A 14,681-nucleotide genomic window follows, 5' to 3' on the forward strand; every position below is an offset into this window, starting at 1 on the left:
GTCAGAAAAGCACCCCCCCCCCCAAAAAAAAAAAATAAATAAAAAAAAAAGCCCCCAAAACTCAACAAAACAACAACAGCCACAACAACAACAACAACAACAACAACAACAACACACACACACACACACACACACACACCCATACATACACAAAGAAAAACTAAACAGGAAGTAACAATGTTAAATATTCATATTCCTGCCCAAATTTTAAAGCAACCTAACTAAGCCGAGAGCAGGAAAGGCAATAACCGTAATATCACCTGTTTAAATAAAATTAATAGCAGTAGTAAATAGGCTATAAGATAAAGATTTGAACATATGTGATGAAAGGTAACCGACAAAGCAAGAAAGCGCGCGCCTCGATGACGACCAGTGACAAACGTGAGGTGGGGGCGGTCATGTAGGTTACACCCGACAACTTTTGGCGCGACATAAATATGAAATATGTCAAGGTGAATATCACTGTATTCCTTCTCTGATTAGGGGGGTAGGGGGGGGGGGTTGACGTGCCACCCCATCACCAAATCAACAACTGATGCAGTTTTGATGGCGTGTGTGTGTGTGTGTGTGCCTGTGTGTGCGTGCGTGTGTGGGTGTGTGCGTGTGATGCGACGAACGATCATAAAAAAATTTAATTAAAATAAATAAAATCAAGGCTTCCAAACAGCCAGATTTTTTCTTGGCCAAATAGTCAAATAGAACCTCACATTATCAAACACCACAATCATCCTGACTCCCTTGAAAAACTCATTGATTTTAATTAATAAAACAATCGACTACAGTTGGATAAAACTTATCTTTTCATTTTTTTAAAAATAATTTTTTTCTTTTTTAAAATGAATAATAATAGAAAAATATTTCTTAGTAACCAATTTTGAACTTGGCCATCTGGCAGCCCCCATCATAACCAGCTGCAGTCAAGCCAGCCACAGACATAAGAGAGGGAGGGGACTGTGAAGTTTCCTGTGGCAACCGAGATGCTCGTGTTTTTTTTTTTTCAAACGAATCACTGCTCGATGACGTCACTGACTCGAAACCCGCTCGAAACCGACTCGATTTTAGAGGACTCGATCGAAAACCCGCTCGATTTGATCGTTTCAAACTCGACCCAGCACTACGACAGAGAAGATGAAGCTACAGTGATGTTGACATTCGGTGAGTGATCATGTGATTTGCGGTGATAGTCGTAAATATGTGAAATTGCATCCACAAACAAAACTAGTATGGTTTTGATTCAAATGGTTAGAGTACCCTATCAAAAAAAATATATAATCGAGTTGATCGAATTAAACCAATGACAAAATCTTCTGTGGGTAATCATTAAATGAATATAGTGAAAATTACAATAAAAGAAGCTGGAAATTAATGAAAATGGGCTTGCCGAGAATTATAATATTTGTTGTACTTGTGTTTTATCATTATTGCGTTAACGGAAGTTGATTATTCAACTTGCTCACTCCCCTACTTTCAACTTTCATTCAATCTACCCCGCTGTTTGTTGATCGACATGGGTCTTTAGTATTTAAGACATTCATTCACCTCGTTTGATTTATGCCGATGTCAGTCCACGAATCAGTATATTTGGATTCGAGTATATGATACCCATTATACCAAGATAAATCAATAAGGCAAGGTAAACAGTAAGAGTAGTGGTGACCAGTGACAGTCCACCACCAAGTCGGTGAGAGTGAGGACTCGACTCACTCACTCAGTCAAAAGAATGAACGTAGTGTTTTTATGCACCTCCGTTGGCGGTGTATCTTAACGGATCGTATTTATACACCTCCGTCACGCATGCGCATCCCACCCAATTTCATCAACGATATTGTGTTCTTGTATTTGGACATGACAAAAGTTTTAGTTATAATATTAATAATATTAATATTGTGACATCTGTAGAATTAGTAGAATGTGTTTGTTAATAAATTTATATTGATTTTTTAAAATAAAAATAATAGTAATTTAATAAATCGAAATATAAAACCAGAAAATAGAAGTTGCATTGAAGGTAAAATAATGTTTTAGAAAGACATTATTAGGGCCTATTAAATGTGATGAACAGTCAGGTGGCTCTGTAACTGTAGCGCAGTGGACAAGTTGTCAGTTGTTGTATCTACCTTTAAACTAAACGTACTGGGTTCGATTCCCATCTTAAACAAATTTTTTTTTTTAAGTTTACTTTATTGTTATTGAGAAATACAACATTTTTTTCTTTCTTTCTTTTTTTTTTTTTTGTTTTGTTTTTCAGAACCTTTTTATCATGTTTTAAAAAAAACTTTGATTTTAATTTTCTAAAATTATTTATTTATTTAAGATCAGTATTTGTGTGCCATGTTTCTTTTTACTTTTGATTTTTAAATTTATTGTTGTTATTCTTTAATTTATTATCATTGTATAAGCGTACATCGGTAATCACTAAGCAGCATGCTAATCAGCTAATCTACAATTTAAAACTATTTAAACCTCATGAACGTATGCAGCAACATTTTCATTAATTTACCATCACTGCCAACGGAGGTGCATAAAAACAGTGCGTTTTTGTACACCTCCAATGGAGGTGCATAAAAACGGTGCGGTTTTGTACACCTCCAATGGAGGTGCATAAAAACGCCACCAAGAATGAAGGATGCTCATCAGTCATCAGTAAATGAATGAGAAATGAGAGAGAAGTTATGAAGAACCACTGTGTGCTACATTAGCCACTCAAACACAAACTAGCTAACGGTTACCGTCGATCTATTTAGATTTACTAAAAAAACATGGCAGTTTAGTGAGCAGTGGCAGTCAAATTGTGGCCCAACTCGCCCACAGGAAAGTTGTGACTGGAAATTGCTTTTCGCGTTTTAGGGGGGTTCAATTAAAGATGCATAACTTCGTTATATACAGAGGAATATCGCAGATATTTTGGTATCATTATTTTCGTCTTTCAATTTCCTTTTAAATTATGTCAATGATTAACGAAAAATCCATTAAAAATTCCAGAAGTTATAATATGAAGTTAAAATTTGGCAATTTTCAAATTCAAATGCATTTATTTTTTTATTTACCGCGTGTGTTTTTAAAATAAAAACGCTTGTTTTTAGAATAACATCTAAACTTTATTCATGCCAAATTTCAGGGCTCTATATCTATGCACAGACACTTTTTAACTCTGCGCCGAAGTGCCATGTTTACATTATCTTCTCATCATGGCTGCCTGACGATATCGATATTCATGTCGATATTTAAAATTTAGTCCATAATATTTTCAGTACTGTTATTTACTATGATTTTATTTTGAATACATACTTTCCAACTTTATGGGTATTTTATAGTTTTTGTTTTAAAAGTTCGTATATTTCTTCTCTTTGTGAAATCCGATATATTAATAATATCGATATTTTAAAAATACCAATAGCTTTAATTTTATTTATTTTGCCATCAAGTTTCTTTCCCGTATGTTTAGATAAGTTTGTTATCATTTGTATCCATATTCTAAAGGCCTTAGCCTTAATAATTATTATGGTAAGAAGTTCTATTACTATTACTTATAAATTTTGACACCCCCACACATTGGGGGAGAGAAGGGGGGAGTGGGGAAATAAAATTATATTAATTATCAGTTCAAATGATGTAATAGCAATAAACCCAATGTGGTTCAGCAGAATTTTTAAAAGTATTAAAAGCCAGAACTTTCCTTAATTAAAATAGGGAATCCGTTTCAATTTATTTGAACTTTTTCAATCTACCATTTTATTTATATGCAATTAAATTGCCAGAGGTAAAAATACAACTCATTATGTCATTACGCAACATATTTATATCTTTTCATTTAAATACTCTCAAACCCTTTTTTATTCTCTATGTATTAAATCAAAGCGGGGAATTATTTGCAATTGTCTATGTGAGATATTGGGGATAAATCCAAAAGTGATATAGCAAATTGTTTCTTACGTCTAGCCGAGTTTTAAATTATGTAACATTTGCGTCATATTATGTAGTAATGTTAATTTGAAATGTTTATCTTCCTCTTTATTAATGTAAATGATTGTCCTCGATAAGACGAACATTTTGGTATACAATATATGATAAGAACTCCTTATTGACTGTTTTTACCATTTTTATTAACATCACGCGATTTCGGCCAAGGGTAATTTTGGGGTAAAAATTGGTCTGAAATTTCAGACTTTGAACTGCCGTACTACATTTCTAATCAAGATAGAAACAAAATTCAATCTGTTTTGTAATCTGTGTTGCCAGCACTTTCATATGACATTGATTTCAATTGTGAGTTACATTTAGAATTTCTATTGAACTCCCTATTATTATCAGTATTATTAGGCCGGCTCTTACTCTTATTTCTCAGAATGCTCAGGAAAATAAACTCTTATTTCTCCGAATGGTCAGATAGCCTCCAGTAGCTGATGGGTTACGGACTCGATGTCAATGCAAAAGTTAATGCCCAAACAGAGTGGACAGGGAATTCTCACGAATTATCAAGCTAGGGCTAGGGTTTTTTAGGCACATTGTTGACAGTTGACAAAGACCGCAAACATTTCAAAACAAAATGTGAAAAATCCTTTTCAATTGTACAAATTTATTTTGCAAATGTTGTTGCTTTACATTGCTACTTCGACTGTAAGATGCCTCGAATTCATGAAAAAGCGATGGCAGAAGCTCATACCAGATCTTCCGAGTGAGACAAGGATTTTAAGAGACAATTTATTTAATTAGATAATGCAGAAAAGCCCTGAAATTGGCTTAAATTTATCATGCTTTTAAAAATTTCTAGCTGTGTTAAATCAAAACACAGCTCTATGTCATAATTCTTATTCAAATTAGGCATTAAAATAGAAGGTGAATACGAAAGGGGATCTGAACTGGAATACCATACCATGATTCAATTCCATCTTTGATTTTGATACTCACAATGTTTCCAAATTAGAGAGTGTAGTTTCCGTCCACATACATGCAATATTTCAATACTATTAACTACTAGTAGTACTATTACCTCTACTACGACTGCCACTATTTTAATGATAATAATAATTATTATTATTTTTGATGTTTCGAGAACAATTACAAAGGATGGCAACTGGAGGCTTCAATTTTGGGGGCCTTTCCACAACAACAGCAGGCACAGCTAGTCCCTTCAACTTTGGTGCAAAAACTACTGGGTCATTAACACTTTCAAATCCTGCAACAACTGCTACAACAGGTTTTAATTTTGGTTTGAATAAGACAACAGCATCAACTGGATTGCTTGGTAAGTGATGTCTGTTTTGATAGAATAAGCATTGTTGATTCTTAAAATTCTTTTCCACAGTGCGGGGGGATTAGTTATGCATAGCGGCCAACTGTCCTGATAAAATTGGGACTGTCCTGATTTGGCAATCTGAGAAAGATTTGAAGTAATGAAAAATGGACTGTTTATTTCTGTGGAAACGACCCTTGCATGTCCCAGGATTATGCTTTTTTTACTACAAAATTAATACATAGAATAGAGAAATGTAAATGGTCGTTAAAAAGTTGGAAATTGAAGATTCAATTAATTGAAGTTTTAAATAGTTTGTTGAAGAATTAAATCTGGCAGCACAAAATTACAAATGCAAAAAAAATGACGAGGCTTCATCTAGGGGCTGCCATTTTGAAAATCCTGGACACCGGTCTGGCCATTTTTATGTCCCTTGGTGGTCATTTTGCTTCCCCATTAATGTTGGGAGACTCCTCTGATCAAGTCTCTGGGGTGCTCTGACCCCATGTGAACTCACCACATCGCTAACATCAGCATGGACACCCTTTCCCCCCATGCCCACACAATACCCCTGTCCCCCTTTTTTTTTTAGCATCTGCTTCGCCTTTATCTCTGGAGATGTCAATACAACTACTACTACTACTGCGGCTGCAGCAGCAACTACTATTGCCACCACTACTACTGCTTCAGCTACTACTACTATTGGTACTATTACTACTACCCCCATCAATTATTCTACTATTACCCCCATTAGCTCTACTACTACGACGACGACTACTACTGCTACTAATAATGCAACAACTGCTACTACTACTACTACTAAGACTACTGCTGCTACCCCCATCACAATAATAGTCAAATCATACTCCTTTGTTTGGTCATGACGGTAATGTGCATTTTAGATCTATGAAAAGTGGGTCACTATGGTAATGTTTCAGTGTTGAATTTCTTCTCTTTTTTTTTTTAGCTCATTTATATTAATATTATGTTTAATTTTCTTCTGTATTCAATAGCCACCCCATCCAGCACAACCACTGCACCGGGTCTTGGTGGAGGATTTGGTTTGAATTCTAATCAATCCTTGGGATTTAATGCACCTGGCACAGCTGCCACGACCAAACCTGCTGCAGCAGGTTTTGGTTTCAACTTAGGAGGTACTGCTGCCACTACAACATCGGCAACTACAGGTTTTGGATTTAATCTTGGAGGAACCACGGCTACTGCAACAACATCTGCTGGGGGACTTGGGGGGTTCAATTTTGGCAAAACCCCAGCTGCAACAACAGCATTAGGATTGGGTAAGGTTAAAGGTTGCTGTCAGAAATTGCTCTAATGTTGAATTGGAGATTGTCTTTTAAGATTTGTTTCAGGTTTACAAGCCTACTTTTCTGCATCCGTTCATTTTTTAAAAACCTGCTACCAAATCCAGCTACAATCTACTATTATTATTATTATTATTATTATTATTATTATTATTATTATTATTATTATTATTATTATTATTATTATTATTATTATTATTATTATTATTATCATCATCATCATCATCATTATTGTTGTCTTTACTAGAAAAGCCCCAAATAGGATATCAATGAGTCGTCAAGTGCACAGAAGAATACACCATATACTTTTTTTTACAAAAATATCATAAAATCTCAAAAATTATTCACACCTTTCAAATGGCCTATAACTTTTTCAAAACAGGCATGGATATCCTTTGAGCATTCCTTGTATTGCAGCCATCTCAATAGTTTATTAACATAGGTTATTAACAGGGCTGCCAAGAGCCCTGCATTTTGTATCATTATCCCGCAGTCCCGCAATATTATTGTTATTATTATTTTAAAGACCGTTTTTGAAATTTTTGTGTTTTCCGATAATTTTCAGATAAAAATCAAGATTGTATGCTTTTACCCGGTCAAAATATTAGTTAACAAAAATATTCTCAATAATAAATGATCATTTCATCAGAGCAAAATATGCCTATGAGCGCCTTTTAAAGAATATCTAATTATTTCACAACTTGTTAGGATTTTCAATCTGTAAGATATCCTTTAAGCATTTCTTGTTTTTAGTCATGAGATCTTATGTCTATTGCCATATCATTATTATTATTATAATTATTATTATTATTATTATTATTATTATTATTATTATTATTATTATTATTATTATTATTATTATTATTATTATTATTATTATAATATTATTATTAATATATTGTCACTTTTGATACAGAAATGAATTGAATTCTTAGCAAAGATTATTATTCTTTGAAGTGAAAGTGAAATCTGTCTGATTTCTATAAAATTAAAGGGTAAAAACTGGGTTTTATGTAAGTCAAGTCAGAAAGCAGACTTGTAAGCAAATATTGAAAAAGTTAAGTCAGAATAAAGAACTTTTAAGCATATATTGTAAAAGATTCTAAAATGCTTTTTTATAATTTTATCTTATTACTAGCTTGAAAACATCAGATCTTGCATTATCATTGCTTTCCATGACATTAATAGCATTAACTTATGCATTTCTTCGTCTTTATTTTAAACACCTTCAAGGTGGAACAGGTCTGTTGGGAGCAGCTCCTACAACTGCCACCACAGGACTAGGTGGGGGATTGTTTAGCACAAACATAAATGCATCATCTGCTACAAGCATCTTTAACAGTCAGCCAGCGACCAAAAGTGTGACTGGACTTGGAGGAGTTGATCCCAATGCGGGACTCAAGACAGGTTCTGACAATTGATTTGTCTTTTATTCAATGTGTAAAGCATGCTTGAAAATTTCAATATATATTCAAATAACTTATTCTATATGTAACAGAGAGGGTCTGGGCAAATGAAGATTTCCCTGCATCATGTCTCCTTCTCTTATCATTATCAGTCTTTGCACTGAATCTATCATGAGAGGGATCATTGATGATTAGACTGAACAGAACTGCAGTGCGCCAAAATTAAATGGCAAGTCAATCTTAGATCTAAGATATGCTGACGACACCTCACTCCTGTCAACAACACCTTTTGGATTAGTGCAATCTGTAAAACAACATAGTGAGGACAAAGACCTGCTCTTAAATAATAATAATAGATCTTTATTGTCCATAAATATGGCAATTTGTCATTTAGTTACACCTGTTATAAAGTTAAATGATAACTATAATATTGAACAGGTATTTCACTCCTACTTATGGCGGAAAACAGACTAGATCTGAACCCATCTACTTTGACAGGCCCATTTTTGTCAATTTGCATCTTTTATCTACAAATAAGTGTCATATATCATTTTAAAGCTTGAAATATGACGATTCAGAATTTGTAAAAGTTATGAGCTGGAGACGATTATGTAACTTTAAAAAGTAGGTCAATCAACAGTGACCCTGATTAACATGGAAATGCAAAATGAAAAGAAATTTTAACAATCTGAAGTGACAAATGACTCAAAATACACGTACACAGGTCCAATTGTTTCAAATAAATAACAAACAGAATATCTTTTGTATTTTGTATTGAAACTAAATTTATTATACAACAAGGGGGATAATTACATGAGTCAAATAACGAAAAAAAATTTTTTGTAATATTTTAAACTTTCATTTCAACTTTGAAAAAAAACCGGGTCCTTGTTTTCAATTGTATTGTCAAAACGGGTGACAACAACCCAGGAATAGACCTCTGGAGGGTCCTCTTTTACAAATCACACACTCTGCTCTGCACATATGCATAAATAAATTGTCCCGCTATTCCTTGGGAGAACTGCACGGTGAAAATCCCTCTCCTCCAGTACCTGGTATAAAAGTAAAAGCAATATATAAAGACATAGTTGATTACAAGAGCACTGCTTTAAGTATATTTGATTTCCACTGCTTTAAACATATTTGATTACTGTCTTGAGAAAAAGGCTTATAATTGCGCATAAGAAAGGCGTTCTTAAGAACAACTACTCACACTTATAACTGTTGTTTGATACATCACAGAGGTTCAAGTGTGAGGATATGAAATGATTTAGCACATGAATCTAATAAAAAGATATATATAAATAAGTCTAAAATCTCATTGCAAATTTTTTTTCTGGAACATTTTGGCAAGTCGTACAGAATTTTTTCCTTTCAACATGTAATTCAGTACTTAGGTGCTATTACGGATTTTATCCCTATCGGTTAGCAAACTCACAGTTGTGGAGTAATATCTCTCAAGCCTGTGTATCTTGTATTGTAGCTAATCAAAATTTTCATACTGGATAAAATGCTTTTAGATCAGATGGTCAGATTCCAATGCTGCATCCTCCTGAAAAGCAGAGTGAATTTTGTAGTGACACATAAATTATGAGATAAGAGAGCGAATCAATACATTTAATATAAATTGTTTACAAAATTCAATTGATAAGCAATTTGTGTTCTTAAGCAGCTAGAAATGTTCAGATTTGTACTTACACATTGAAATATTCAGCATAGGTAACCAAAGTTTGCATTTATTAACTGTATATTCATCAACAATGTCCAAGTCCATATATTTCAGAATTCCTGGTGCCCATGCAGATGGTGCCCACGCAGGTGACACCAAACTTTATTTTGCTCAAAAAAACTTTTTCAAAAGTTTCAAGTCAAAAATCAAAGTTTAAAACACAAAACCAGAGCAAGATTGATGTCTCCAATCAATTTTCAAACACTTTCTTTCATAATTAATAATAAAATAGGATATTGAAATTTGGTGCACAGGCAGAAAATTGAAGACACGAAATCTCCCATACCCCATTATTCACTCTAAAAACAACTAATAATGTTAATTTTTTTTTTTTTTTAAATTTTACATGTTTCCTAGACCTAATTTTAGTCACTTGAATAAATTTGTAGTTAAAAATTTCAAAGCTTGCCTGATATATAGAATTAAGTTTCCTTTGTCACATCGGAGACACGAAAATAACGCGATTACATAATATGCAGAAAATAACTTATAAACAAAGATGGAAATAATTTTTTAAATTTTTAAATCATACAAATTGTAGTTAATACATCTAACTTTTGTTAAAATCAAAACATAAAGTTAACTTTAAATGGAAACTGTTGATTCACTTACCTCATTTGATCCAAATTAAAAATGAAAGTAAAACCTTCGTGTCTTCAAAACGCCACTTTCGCTCTGTAAAAAATCCTTAAAAAATATAAAGGAGCAAAATTTCGCCACCATTTCGCTACCACAGCTCCAGGAGGAGTTGATCTATCAAAAACAGCAACTATAATCACCAAATCTCAATTAGATTTTGATCTATTGTGTTGCCCATGCAGAAAATGCTTTTCCTGTCATTATTGCATTTTCCGCCTTATTCTCTCTCTCTCTCTCTCTCTCTCTCTCTCTTTCTCTCTCTCTCTCTCTCTCTCTCTCATTCACTCTCTCTCTCTCATTCACTCTCTCTCTCTATCTCTCTCTCTCTCTCTCTCTCTTTCACACGTGCGATATACACAACATAAACATATTCATTTCGTTTACAATTTGTTACAATTTGACACCAAAAATTATCATCATTATCAATTGGTCAGTTAATCTAACATTAAATAAATTAATCAGTTAATCAATTAACGAATCAATCCTTGGTTTTTCTGTACCATATGAAATATTCAAAATTTTTATTGCTGATGGGACGAACGTTGATTTATACTTGTTAGTTCTACATTTAATCTGACAAAACCTTCTCCCAGATGGTAAAAGAATAAATTCATGGTATAAAATATTTTTTTTATTGTTGGTAATTGAGAATGCTACAAAGGCCAAAGTAATGGGCACTGATAGCGTTCAAAAGCTCAAATTGTGGTTGATGGAGAAAAACTGGAGAATGTCAGCAATTTTGTGTATCTTGGTACAAGAATAGAGGCAAACGGAAAATCGACCCCTGATATTCCAGTGATATCCAAAGGAGGATAGCACTTGCCCAAACAAAATTGACAAATATGATGACATTATGGAAATGTGAAAGCATTCAACTGAAAATGAAAACATAAAAGCATGCATATTCCCAACAGCATTATATGGATGTGAATCATGGACAATCACAAAAGACGATGAGAATAAAATCAATGCATTTGACATGAAAGCTACCAGACTAATGCTCCGCATTCCCTGTACAACAAAGGAAACTAACCGAAATATGAAAGAGTTCCTCTGCATATCTCGTCAAGATGACACAGTAACTAAAACTTGCTTTTTTCCGCCATGTCAAGAGACATGACACCCTTAAAAAACAAGAAGATGGTGACACAACATCAGTGAAAGGATGAATAAGCCAGTGACTGAATGTGGAAGGATAACGCAGGACAGAAACTTATTTCAGTTGGCAGTTGTGGAGGCCACGTCCAGGAGGGATATGCCATGATGATGAGTTTGATTCTGATATTATTTTTTTAGATTTGAGCTTGTAAAAGTGTATCTTTAAAATCTCAATGAAGGAAATGGCTGATGACTCATCAAACAGTCCAACCAAAATAATGCATGTCTAGTGTCTTGGCGGCTATAGATGCATCATTCCGGATCGGTGTCAGTGGACATGGGTTGCTTCTCGTTTAGTAGTCAGGTATAGGAAAATGGTGGTGTACTATTATTTTCGAAAGACTGACAACTTTTGGTCAGTTCGATTCTGGTAAGCATACATGTATATGTCTATATCAACACATGATCAAGTAAATTAGTTTTCATTTAAAAGAGGGGTTCTGGTCTAATGACGGTTTTGCTTTTTCTTTTATTTAATTCTACCTAAAGAGCAATTATGAGTAATGTCTTTGTGTGTGTGTGTGTGTGTGTGAAGGGGGGGGGGGGAGGGGGAGACAATGAAGTTGTATTTTTGTTTATAACATTTTTAACTTTTTTCTCTCATCAGGTGGTTCTGGAGGAACAGGATCATCCAGGTACTATAAAAGTTCAAATTGGTTCTCTGTGATTTGGAAAAATTGCTTTTTCTATTAACTCCTTTTTTTCAATGCATCCTTTTTGAAGAATATTAGCCATTATGATAATGTCCTCCTAGAGAAACAGTCTTGAGTGGAAATGAAGGCCATTTTATAAATTACAGTGACAATTTGGATCACTAAGTACAGTAATATTTAACAATCCTTGTCTCAAAGTTACAAACATTGAAGATTATTTTTTAGGTGATCTCAAACTTAGTGCCATTGGAATCTACATCTGTTCTTTATTTTAATTATTTCCCTCTGTCTTACTTTTTCTTGTGTGTTTTTAATTGTAAATCTAGAGTGTGAATATTTTGACTATCCCAATTATTCCCTTTTTACTGGGGCTAAAATTACCTACAAACGCCATGTAACCCTTAAAACCATAAAAACAACTATTGCATCATCTCTTTTTGCCTTAAGTAAAAGTTAATTATTAATATTAACTCACCGACTGCCACCGCCGAAATATCTCAGGGTTTTTTTTATTTTGACTTTTTGATGGCTGAACCCCCTCGGTTTCATACTTTGCTATTTTTTCTACTTCTGGCCAAACTATATCGGCCATGGCAGTTTGACGGCCAGGTAGTTCGTTTTTTATCTTTCGTTTCATACCAAACATGATGGGTACTTTTTAATGTTGGCATTCTTTCTAGCAGGACAATGTATCCGATAACTCTGTATTATTTTCTTTTAGTTTTCCAACATAACAGGGAAATGAATACAATTATTTGTAATTCTCGAGTGAAAAACACAATGAAACTATTTGTTTTTGTTATTATTCTGATTATGTTAGTGATTGTTTTCTGTTAAAAGAATATTAATTTTTCCAATGTATAGTTTGAACACTGGTCCAAGGCAGTCAAATTCAAATCTTTTATTTTTTTATTTTTTTTTTTTTTTCATAAAATTGTCTCCTTTTCAAGAAAAAATTACTGTACAATCTACAATCCAGAATTAAAATGTGCAAAAAAAATATATATAAACTCATTTGTGTTTCTATCAATAGGTACATAAAGTTACTTTTACTTTTATTGTTGTTAGTTATTATTTCTCTAATAATTTTTTTATCTTTTTTAAACTTAAATTTCATTTTTTAAACTTTTCAGCGACGGAAAAGCATTGAAGGAAACTCTTCTCCCAGATAATTTGACAGAAACTGTGCAAAACTTGCAGTAAGTACTTTTGTTTCATTTTGAAGCCACACTTCTTATGGAAATTTTATTTTTGCATTTTGCATTCGTTTGATAGAGGAGGAAAAGCCAAGCAAAAATTAACTACACAGTTTCTCTTCACACGCTTTTTGTAACATGATTTTTTTTTCATTCCTCTTTGTATTTTTTTATGAAAAAGGAAAAATATAAATAGTTGTCTCTGAGGTCCATTTGAGTCAGATTTTATCCCTGCGTCTGTTACATTAAACAGATAGTAGCAATAGCAATTGCTTATTACCAGTTGGATTGGGCATTAGTCAAGTTATTTTCTATCAGCAAAGTGTGTAAAGTGCATGATTCTTTCATCTCTTTGTATTTATCAGTTATTTTTATTATGCCCAATAACACAACGAGCTTGCGAGTATGTGTTATTGTATGATAAAATTATAATGAGTTTAATAAATACAAAGAAGAAAGGAAAGAATTTGTTTATTCTACCCCTCTAAGTAAGATTATTAGATATTTTGTAACCAAATGGTATGGTATTGGTACTTCTATTCACCATAATTTGTACCTTCCTCCTTCTGCTTGAATGAAAATTTGACCCAAAGCTAAAAACATTGGATTAATATTCATGCGCACCAAAAGACTATTTTTAATTACCAATCAGCTAACTTTTACACATAATTTCACACAATAAAATTTGCGAATATATTATGCAATTATTGAATAAAATTTTTATTCAGCGCGTTCGAAGCATTATTCAACGATTACATATTTACTCAGAAATTATAGGGTTTTCCAGTTAGAGGGGCAGAATAAAATATAATATAAATGCCAACAGTAAGTCAATAATACTTGTGAATTGAAATATGTGACAGTGTTTTGACTTTGTAGAGCTGAATGTGCACCTTAAAGACAAAATCCTTCTATATCCTCATTGTTTTAGGAAATATGTTAAAGAAGAGAAGACAGTTCGTGAAGACATTTCCAGGATGTCATCCAAGCCTATGATAAAGGTTCAGGAAGATGTTGTTGCCTTGAAACAATTACTGTCTGTTGTTGCCAATGGGTTGCAAAGAAATACTTGCTCAGTGGAGAAACTCAAACAGGAGATGATGCAGGTATAGCTCTTTTAATTCATATTTTGCTTGTATAATGTTCACATTTGGTTTAGTTTTTAATCAAATTGTAGTGTTTTTGTGTACTTGTGTGTGTGTGTGTGGGGGGGGGGGGGGGGAGGGGGCTTGTTGTTGTTTTTTTACACTATAGTACCCGAATTTAATTGGTTGAAAAGTATAAGTGTTAAAAGAGGTAGTAGTATGTTGATTTTATTGGGAGATGGTATTTAATGCCTCAGAAA

General features: G+C 33.3%; 1 protein-coding gene across 1 annotated transcript in view; it reads left to right on the forward strand.

The window, feature by feature from the left end:
* Positions 1 to 1,455: 1,455 nt before the first annotated feature.
* LOC144971812 (uncharacterized) overlaps positions 1,456 to 14,681 on the forward strand; it is a 17,641-nt gene continuing 4,415 nt past the window's right edge. Inside the window, exons 1-7 of the mRNA XM_078912889.1 lie at positions 1,456 to 1,633; positions 5,054 to 5,245; positions 6,247 to 6,531; positions 7,789 to 7,962; positions 12,095 to 12,122; positions 13,274 to 13,339; positions 14,268 to 14,442. Of these exons, the coding sequence (XP_078769015.1) occupies positions 5,068 to 5,245; positions 6,247 to 6,531; positions 7,789 to 7,962; positions 12,095 to 12,122; positions 13,274 to 13,339; positions 14,268 to 14,442 (906 nt within the window). The 5' untranslated portion in view covers positions 1,456 to 1,633; positions 5,054 to 5,067. The remainder of the gene's footprint in view (positions 1,634 to 5,053; positions 5,246 to 6,246; positions 6,532 to 7,788; positions 7,963 to 12,094; positions 12,123 to 13,273; positions 13,340 to 14,267; positions 14,443 to 14,681) is intronic.

The sequence above is a fragment of the Berghia stephanieae genome, chromosome 4 (genome assembly GCF_034508935.2).
Source record: "Berghia stephanieae isolate SIO BIC M18660-M18661 chromosome 4, UCSD_Bste_1.3, whole genome shotgun sequence".
Classification (NCBI taxonomy): domain Eukaryota; kingdom Metazoa; phylum Mollusca; class Gastropoda; order Nudibranchia; family Aeolidiidae; genus Berghia; species Berghia stephanieae.